Below are 10517 nucleotides of genomic sequence, written 5' to 3'. Positions count from 1 at the left end.
GTAAACAACCTGTGAAGACAAAGATAAACATAAATTTCTAAATCATGACATCATCACAGGAGATTGTCTCACTTTATTTTCCATGCCTTTCCTACCTGAAAGATCCAGGCGTTTCCGTCACTTATATAATGTGCTCACCAACGAGAGGTTACGTAAGCAGATCAACAGCTGGACATTTCTGACTAGGCCTTTCCCAGTTTTCCAAGGAATGGTTTGAAAGCCTGCGATTTCCAAGAAACTTTGAGGAGAATTTAAACTGTGACTTTGTATCTCGTTGAAGAGGCCAGAAATGGTTTGATATCGTCGCGTCAGTGCAGTAAGGTCGTATCTGTCTATACAATTGCATAGCAGATACGACCTTTCTGTACTGATGCAACGAAATATTGGACAGATTAAGTAGAGTTTTAAAAAAGATTCGTCATTCTACGTAATCCTTTATCACTTCACAACTGCACTTAGTCTAGAGGCTATCTGGGGCTTTGAAACTTTCTCCACATTAAGAGTAACGAGGAGCTGAGATAAAATTTCAAATTCACACTTGAGCCACCCACACTAGTCATTAATGTCTTTGTTAATCAATCACAAAATTCTGCCCAATAGTAAAAGGTAGAGTTCATTGTGGGCACACTCTCCCCCGGATGATACACTGTTTATGTCCTTCTAACAATTTACTTATCTGTATCACCAACCTTTGGTTCAGGAATTCTCATTCCTCTAGACGTGGAGATAGATTCAAAGTCTTGGATAGCCTCTAGACTAAATTTCACTCAGGTAGTGAGCAATAATAGGGAGTCCCACACTCAGGTAGTGAGAGATAACAGGGGGTCCCACACTCAGGTAGAGAGAGATTACAGGGGGTCTCACACACAATGAATCATAGCTGTACTTACCACGGCTGCATTGTCTACTGTTGATGGATGCGAGTGGGTAACAACTGTTTTCCAAGTGATGTGGTTTAATATCCGTACCTAGAAAGTCAAATTCATAACATTGTTACATTATATCATTACTTTAGGTAGGTTATTGTGAGTCTATACAGTTGGTGATAAATGGTAAGGAGTCAGAGAGGGGGAGGAAGGGAGGGATGAAAAGAGAGAGAGAAGGGAAGGATGAAGAGAGAGAGAGAGAGAGAGAGAGAGAGAGAGAGAGAGAGAGAGAGAGAGAGAGACAGACAGACAGACAGACAGACAGACAGACAGACAGACAGACAGAAAGGGAGGGAGGGGTGGAGAGACAGACAGACAGACAGACAGACAGACAGACAGGCGGGCAGACAGGCAGACAGACACAGAAGACAGATGGACTGAGACAGACAGACAGACAGACAGACAGACAGACAGACAGACAGACAGACAGACAGACAGACAGACAGGCAGACAGACAGACAGATTACAAATACAATAAATCTGTTTATGTCTATCTGCTATCTGCACTACTAAAGGAAAACAAAGATTTGTAAATTTACTGAATATAAAAAACTGTATTGTACTGAAATCATACTGACCTTTTCATCATAACTACCAATGGCTAAAAACTGACTGGTAGGAGACCAAGCTACTGACTTAATAGCTAAGGCCCAGTCATAAGCACTGTATGTAGCTACACATCTACCATCGGCTAAATACAGTAGTAACTTGTACTGAAATCAATAAAATAAACAAACATTACTAACATGAATGAATGAATGAATGGATGAATGAATGAATGAATGAATGAATGAATGAATGAATGAATGGATGGATGAATGAATGAATGAATGAATTAATGCATGAGCGAGGAAGCGAGTGACTGAGACAATGAGTGAGTGAGTGAGTTAGTGAGTGAGTGAGTGAGTGAGTGAGTGAGTGAGTGAGTGAGTGAGTGAGTGAGTGAGTGAGTGAGTGACTGAGTGAGTGACTGAGTGAGTGAGTGAGTGACTGAGTGACTGAGTGAGTGAGTGACTGACTGAGTGAGTGAGTGAGTGAGTGAGTGAGTGAGTGAGTGAGTGAGTGAGTGAGTGAGTGAGTGAGTGAGTGAGTGACTGACTGAGTGAGTGAGTGAGTGAGTGAGTGAGTGAGTGAGTGACTGAGTGAGTGAGTGAGTGAGTGAGTGAGTGAGCACGGAAATAATTTTATTTCATCTTCAGTTGGTATATAGTAAGGTAATACATCAATAAGGTGCACTGGCTGCAAGTGGACCATTTTTTAAAAACTATTTTGTTAGATGTAAATAAAAACTTTAGTAAAAGAAATACTACTAGTACCAGTATCATGATGTGTATTCCTACCTCTAGGGGTGTGTCCCACACACACAGTACTCTCCCATCAGGTGACCATGATATACCTGCTAAATCCCTGGTATCTGTTTCAAAATGCTGGAAAACAATGGAAAAGTTTGGATTACAATGATGGTTTTGAGAATTACACAATGGAAAAAGAATGACTGCATCACTGCAAAACATTGGGGGGGGGGGGGGGTTATGAGAAGGATTACAATGAATTCAAAATATCACTTCATTTATGACAGTAATGGGAGGGGAGTAGAGTACATTAGACTTACTTTCAATAGTTACCAGGTACATGTATTACAAAGACACTGATAAAATCTTTACAAAACTCCTTGACAGCAGAGAGCAGGTGTGGTGGGGGTGGTGTAGGGTGGGGAGAGGGGTGTAGAAGGGTACATTAGACTTACTTTAACTAGTTGCCAGGTATTACAGACAAAGACACTGATAAAATCTTTACAATCTCGTCTTTCAGCTAAGGCCATATATTTACCATCTTTACTGAAGTCCATTGCTAAATGAAAAACAACAACAAATAAATTCATGACTTTTCAAAAAATGTGTGAAACATACACCAAATTCCCCTATATAATAACCCTGAGTATTATAATGTTAGTTTTTATATGGTATTTTCACAACAAAACACTTTACAATTATTACTCCTGGCACATATCTATAATATATCACATACCCCAATGAGAAGCTGCAACATTTTCTGTTGCCCCGAGACAGAAATTTATTTTTGACAGAATGTTGAGATTTATATCTAACTATCCTATGGAGTATTTTTGGCAGAATGTGATAATTTTCAAAACTGACCACGGTGGCAAAATCATATATGTTTGTAAGTTTGGCAGAATGTGATTTTTATGACTAACTTAGGAGGCATGTCAAATCTCAGGTAGCAATAATTTACCTGGTTTAGCATCCTTAGGATACTTGATATAAGACACTGACACTATACGAAAAGTCATATTTGACCATGTCTTTCCACCGGGGTAAATCTTTAGCGGAGGATGTGTAAATGTGGTGAGTATGAGACGAAGTGACACCTTTGACTTAATTTACCCCCTGTAATCTCTCCCCTGGGGGTTGTAGGCAGTCAAAAGTGTCACTTCGTCTCATACTAACCCTTGACAGAGATGGTAGTTAGGTGGGTCACAGACAGGGTAAAGGTTGGGTAAAGGTGGGTAAATTTGACTTTTCGTATAGTGTGATTTGTTAAAAAGAGACCAGTGATTCTAAGATTGAAATCTGCTGTTTTGTATATATCTACGGACTTAGGTAGCTCACCTGGTTTAGCATCCTTAGGATACTTGATATAAGACACTGATTTGTTAACAAGAGACCAGACGGTGATTCTAAGATTGAAATCAGCTGTAGTTAGAATGTGTCTGCCATCAGGACTCCATCTCACGGCTATCAATCCTGCTGAGCCTTCATCAATCTTACAAGTCCACTCTGGTTGCTCTAGAGACCACACCTACCGGGTACATTACACAGAAAGAAAACATTCATTATTTGATAATATATTTGATATTTCTGGAGGCAAAGAAATAAATTGTTTATTTTATGTTTTTTAATTTTTTCAGATTCTAGTCTGAGCTTTCTGAGGACCACACATATACAGGCAAAATTATAATTTTGTTCAGTTTCAAGACTCAACTATGTATGACTGTTGATGTTACTTGATTGAAAAATGTGAATGTGGTACTATCATATCAAACACTTGACTGTAAAATTCATTGCTGGGGGTCGTCCTTATCATCCTTCTCATTACATAATGACTATAAGCATACTTAGGTGAGTGTGGTAGAAATCAAAGCACCCTACTGTGGCTAGTCAAGTTCCTATACAGTACCAGTATCTTTACGATTTACACCTCAACTCACAGTATAGTCAAACTCAAAGTCATTACTCTAGAAGTCCTGAGATACATGAGATGCAATTTAAAATTCATCCACAGCCACCCACACAGTCATTAACATCATGTCTTTGTTAATCAATCATAAAATTCTAACCAATAACACAGTCCCCCATAAAGTTAGTGTTTATTGGGGCAGTTATGTAATTTTATGTGTCAGCTCAGGATGCTACTTATACACTGTTTACATCACTATAACAGTTGGGGTTCATTGATTGGATGGACAACTTTTTGTGCTCATTAAGGGACTTTGACTAGATGTGATTTAGTTAGAAGTGATTTAGTTAGAAACCATGTTGGCATCCAGCCTAAGCTGTTGCCAACAGAGTATGATATGATGTATGCTGATATAGGCCAGTGTTATGTAATCTTCTATTTATGGGGCCAAATATAAACATTCACACATGTCTGGGAACTATGCAGTGCTGTCTGAAATCAAAGCTTATTACGAACAAATTCTAGAAAAATGACAATCTTACCTGAACGATTCCTCTTTTGTACATTCCACATAGAATGAACATTGAGTCTGAGGACCACTGCAATTAAACAAAATCCGAGTGTAATTTTTGGGAAAAAAACTTGTACAATTGATTTCTGATTTCTGAAAAAACACTAACTAGGGAAATGCTAGGCGTGAGGGGAAACAATAGTCCAAATGTCCACAGAAGTTGAACACTGGAAGGGTATCACAAGAAGACTGTCAAAGACGAAAAGAATAAAATTGCAAAAAATTCCATTTTGAAAAATAAATTTATTTTTACAGGATGTTTTACTTTACCTCAATATACTGGACAGCATCAAGACAGGTGTATAGTTGTAGAATCTGTAATGTTTTGATGTCTCGTACAATTAAACGATATTGTACACAGTTTGCCTGTAGAGTAAAGAATAGAAATCATTGAATAATAAGCATCATCATCACCTTTAACATGTATATTTCTTATTGTGGAAAAATTACTAATTACAGACTTGCAAGGGTACCCTCCATGATAACTATTTGTTTTGTTGCATTACTAATTAGTCGGGTGCACCATGGGGGTATGTGCACCATGGGGGTATGCCCAAGGAAAGTTGTGCTGGTATGTACTGACCAAACAAATGGGTCATTTTCTCATGAAAAAATTCCTAAGCATGGATTAGCATGGATTGACTTTTCATCTGAAAATTCCCTCATAATGGGGTTGATAACACTGGAAATGTTTTCATGCCTTAAAGGTAACTTGACAACATCAGAAAAAAGGCAAATTAATGACTGGATGGTTGTCTCTGGAAAACCTTAATGATTGGTGCATTTTTGGGTTTATATGGGTAAGATGTTTTGAACTGTGGGAGTATCCCCCCACCCCTCACACCACCCCCACCCCCACCCCATCCCATGGCTTCATTGTATCTAATGATTGATTTCTTGTGTGTATACCTATGCTGCTACATTTTGCAACTAGCATTATGCCTTCTAAGCCAATTTAACATTCCACACACTGACACAACAAATTGTGATGCACCAAAATTTTACGCATATGAAGTTGGTTTAAAAACTGTACTAAAAGCAGAGACGTTCCCACTCACATCAAGTGGGTGTGAAGCAGGACCATTCCATGTGTAGTCTCAATGGTAGTATATGCTATTTGATTGATTTTGGCATATGTTATTATCTTTTTCCCAAATCTGAGATGGTTAAAATGGCCATATGGATGAGGATTTGATATTTACTTTTGAGATTTTTGATTTATAAAACAATTTATCATGGCTTATTCCTACTTGAAAAATTATTGTAAAATAACATATACCAAGTATGTGTTTGTAACTCAATACATTGCAAAAAGATTATTTTTAAATGAGTAAAAAAAAGTTTGTTATTGTACGTACAATAACAAAATTTTTACACATTTATCAGTCTTCTCCAATTTATTGAGTTACATACAAGGACTTGGCATATTTTGTTTCACATTGATTTTACAAGTAAGAAGCCATGATAAAATTGTTTCATGAATTAAAAATCCCAAATAAATACCCAATCCATATGGCCACTTTAATATGCGACTGAATATGAGATTGGTCTCCAATCTGATTCTGAATCTGATTCTGAATCTGAATCTGGGGCCAATTTTATAAACATTCCTCAAGGCTATAGTACTAGTACTAGTAATACATGTATGTAGTGATTCACAAGAAACCCATATTGTTTATTGTGTGACCAAAAACAAGAAAATAAATTTGTAGAGGGCAAACTGATTTTCTACACCTTCTAAAAGTAGTCAATCAAATCAGCTGTGATGAGTAGTTGTCAATCGAGAGGTCACATGATATGAAGATTCCACCATCTCACTAACTAATACATCCATGATTCCACCTATCTATCTGTTTGTTTTTCCTTGTCTTAGAACATGTGAAGTGCAAAGTAACTGACAGTGTTTACAATGTAAACAATGATTCACCTTCAAGTGGATCTCTTATCATTTTTACAGATCGAAGGAGCACAGATAGTTCACATAACTCGGACCCTAACACGATTTGTTGAAATACATAGTAAATGGGTGTCAACATTAAAACCAGTGACACTGCATACAATGTTGACTCATTCAATGTGTCAATACCGGAAATACATGCAATATGCAGGTACAACTTACACAATTTGAGTCGGGAGTTACGAACAAAAATACGGGAACAGATAGCTGCAGATCACAGAAGGACAGTACTTATTTCTTTTGGGTTATTTTACAATATTCTGAAGAAACGCCGTTAATATTCTATTCGAGTGTACACAGACAACTAAATGTCAACTGTGAAACATGTCCCACCTTGTCAACACAAGTTCACAGAACATTTTTCATTTACCGATTACTTACCAAGTATTGTCCATTTGGTGAAAATTTACACAGACTGTTTGTCTGCTTGAATAGTTCTGAGAAATTCATCTTCGAAGTGCTGTCTAGATTTTCAAATAACAAGAGTTTTTGTAAATATTTTCTCCGCTAGCTCCGTCAGACTCCAACCGGAAGTGATACCATGTTCAAACCTACCGCTGCTGTGCATGGCATGCTGGGATAACAAAATGGCCGCTTCCATGTGCATGTACTGACAAATCCTACCCTGTCTTGCAACCTGAATATTTTTCGATTTTAGTGGTCATAGCATTATTGATGAGTATGGCACTGACAAGTTTATGTCGTACTTTATTTAGAACTACACAATCGTTCATACCATTGAACTATGGCATTACAAGAACGTTCTCGTTTGGTGAGTATGTCACAAGCGATTGGATGTGCACACTTGTCTTTCTCAATCTCCCTCTTTTCGATATTACTTTTCACCCACCCCCATCCCCCGGAAAGAATGGCACCTGCCCTTTCCATACGCAATTAAAGGCAAGACTTCTTTTACTCCCACCTCGCTAAAGATTATTGGAAGATAAGGGCGGCTAGTTTGGAATTTGATGGGATGGGGGGTGGGGGGGGGGGTGGGGGGTTCTTTCCACAAATTGATGCTATACCGTATCTAGCTGCAATAATTGTAGCGTCTTGTTGCGGTTTTGAGGGTTTTTTCGTCTGTTTTGGTGACTTTTTAAGTTTTAGTGTTTAACCTTAGGTGCGGGTTAAACACTGAAACTTAAAAAGTCACCAAAACAGACGAAAAAAAACTCAAAACCGCAACAAGACGCTACAATTATTGCAGTTATACCGTATCGTATACTGTACATCACGTCGTTCATTTGTCAGGAGGAGTTATTACACCATAGAGATAGTCTGGAAGTATAACAATGGAAGCATGGTAATACCATGTGCACACAAACCATTGCCCCTTAGGATATAACTTCCATCTTCATAATGATACAGTTTACAGCATAATCTAACTATCAAACAAGTTGGAATACTGGTAATATTAGTATTACATTTAGACTTGGTCAAGTCTCAGGGCCTTTTTGCATACATTATTTGAATGAAGTTTTTTTAAACCAAAAAAAAACACAACTCTGGTCTATTGTGTGAAATGAAACCCTGAGTGAGTAATTGCAAAACAGTCAGGTGAACATGTAAGGCCTGACTTTTAACTTATTGGGAAAAATAACAAAGTTGACAACACCATTTTTCTTACACTAAACGCAATAATAAACTCAAAACATTTGAAGGAACTGGTACCTGTCTGTGTTGTATCCTTAATACCATACATTATGTATTTGTTATTATCTCTCTTTCAGGATCAGTCTTTATGTCCTCCAAGTTCGTACCACCATCACAACCCAAACCAGAAATAGATAGGTGGGATGAAGAACATGCCTTGTTTGGTGAGAACGACTTTAAAGACATCCTGGGTGACGGATCGTATAAACTCAAGAAAAATGTGAAAGTTGGACCGTATTGGCTAAGAGGATGGAAAGGAAATGAATATGAAAGACTTATACGAAAGAGAAAATTTGATGGACCTTCACTTGGGCCGATAGCTGCAAAGGATCTGTGCAAACGCATAAATTACTTATTTAGGAAAATGAACAAAAATTCTGGTATTAAGAGACTCAAGAGAACTGAGCGAAAGCCGTATGACTTTTGAGAGGTGACTAAATATTGCGTTATCTATAGAAATAAATATATCCTAAGTGTCCGAGGATGTTGCTCCATTTTGACTTTTTGGGTCACATGATCATGCTTTTGGGTCAAAGGTCGGGCAAATGTGGTTTATGTTCACACTGCTAACAATTGATGTGAATTGATTAGTGCACGACAGTTGTGGTTTTTGTATGATTTTTTTCTCAGAATTAAACAACTGTAATTTTGAAGCCTATCGTACCTTTCCTATGTGAATGTTACGGGTCCGGGTTCATTGTATACACCAGGTAGCATTTCCATGATCGGTGAACGCCAATTGTTATCTTCATGACCCAAATTGAATTTCATGTTATATTTTTGAGATGTAGTACTGAAAAATTTTACCAAAGAAAATACGACAGACGCAAGTGAGGTTTTGACTTTCAACATAAACTAAAACTATTGTTTTGATATGTTGATATACAATAACAGAAGTTGGTTGAATTATACTCTCAGCAACGGAAGTTGATTTAACCCTTTCACCCTTACATTACCGATTCCCGTTATTGCAGGAACGCGCAAGCGCTAATAATACTCTCACAAACTCAGTATGATAGCATTTCTGATAGTTAGTTTTTCACGCATTATCTTGATGACAGAGCAGTTATATCTACACATTGAAGACAGCGCATCACCCACTTGTGTAATCTACCACACTGATCAACAACATTTTTGTGTGTTTCTTAGTAATCCGAAACCTAGACTGTAGTATGTCATTTTTACAGCTATTCATATATGATATTACTATAGGATGCCAATGAGACCCAAACTAGGGAGTCTGTAATTTTGTTTTAAGTGGTTCACATCATTGAAGAGGCCAATAAACATATTTAACTTTTGAATGAAATTTTGTGTTTTTGTTCGTCACTGATAATGACAATGTATATTTATCAGACTGAGAATTGGTATTCTTATCAGGCCTGATCTCTGTCATTCCAGACACTGTCGTAGTCTTGTCTTGGTCTTAGTCTAGTAACAAGACCTTGGATCTCCACTCAAGAAGGTTGCTGATCAAAAGCTAAGGATGACAGTACCACTGGTCTGGGCAGGGAGCCCTCGACAGCACCTATGGTTGCTTTTAAAGTTAACTGAATTGCCCAAGGGTCTAGCTGCTAGACTAACACTACCTGTATAAATTGTATTACTAGTATTTCTCAAAGTCATAGTCTCACACAGTAGGGCTCTATACTAATTGATCAAAGCTCAGACTATTAACTGCATTTCGTTGATGCTTAATAGGGGTACGTACAAAAGTAATTTACACCAAGCCCTGCAATGCGAGAACTCTCTAAAATAGATTTTTATGAAAAGTGGCAAATTAGGCTTGGATACACTAGAGTAGGCCTGTCATACACAGGAATTTCAGGAAATAAATAGTTGAAAGCCGAACACTTCTCGGAACAAGAGCTCAGAATTTATTGGGAAAGGATTAAAAGCTCTAAACTTTGTTTCCAAGAATGTCGTTAGTCTAGCTGATAGACCCTCTAGCTTACTCTAAAAGTGACCAAAGGCTGATAGACCCTCTAGCTTACTCTAAAAGTGACCAAAGGCTGATAGACCCTCCAGCTTACTCTAAAAGTGACCAAAGGCTGATAGACCCCCCCCCCAGCTTACTCTAAAAGTGACCAAAGGCTAATAGACCCTCCAGCTTACTCTAAAAGTGACCAAAGACTGATAGACCCTCCAGCTTACTCTAAAAGTGACCAAAGGCTGGCACTGAGGGCGCCAGCTTCACCCAGACAGAGGTGAG

General features: G+C 38.0%; 2 protein-coding genes across 2 annotated transcripts in view; one reads left to right on the top strand and one right to left on the bottom strand.

Moving 5' to 3' along the window:
- Positions 1–7186, bottom strand: part of LOC144451112 (WD repeat-containing protein WRAP73-like) — a 15044-nt gene extending 7858 nt beyond the window's left edge. Inside the window, exons 1-9 of the mRNA XM_078141884.1 lie at positions 7034–7186; positions 4966–5061; positions 4667–4723; positions 3557–3746; positions 2674–2777; positions 2267–2353; positions 1505–1639; positions 891–968; positions 1–9 (exon numbers count right to left, since the gene is read on the bottom strand). The exon at positions 1–9 is cut by the window's left edge and continues 82 nt beyond it. Of these exons, the coding sequence (XP_077998010.1) occupies positions 1–9; positions 891–968; positions 1505–1639; positions 2267–2353; positions 2674–2777; positions 3557–3746; positions 4667–4723; positions 4966–5061; positions 7034–7102 (825 nt within the window). The 5' untranslated portion in view covers positions 7103–7186. The remainder of the gene's footprint in view (positions 10–890; positions 969–1504; positions 1640–2266; positions 2354–2673; positions 2778–3556; positions 3747–4666; positions 4724–4965; positions 5062–7033) is intronic.
- LOC144451113 (large ribosomal subunit protein mL51-like) lies at positions 7103–9579 on the top strand. Its single transcript, XM_078141885.1, has 2 exons — positions 7103–7424; positions 8383–9579. Exons 1-2 carry the CDS (start codon positions 7328–7330, stop codon positions 8730–8732), a joined length of 447 nt encoding a protein of 148 aa, XP_077998011.1. The 5' UTR covers positions 7103–7327; the 3' UTR covers positions 8733–9579.
- Positions 9580–10517: the final 938 nt, after the last annotated feature.

This window comes from Glandiceps talaboti, chromosome 21 (genome assembly GCF_964340395.1).
Source record: "Glandiceps talaboti chromosome 21, keGlaTala1.1, whole genome shotgun sequence".
NCBI classification, from domain to species: Eukaryota; Metazoa; Hemichordata; class Enteropneusta; family Spengelidae; genus Glandiceps; species Glandiceps talaboti.
Note: the sequence above shows the minus strand (reverse complement) of the source record. Positions and strands in the feature narration are given on the sequence as shown.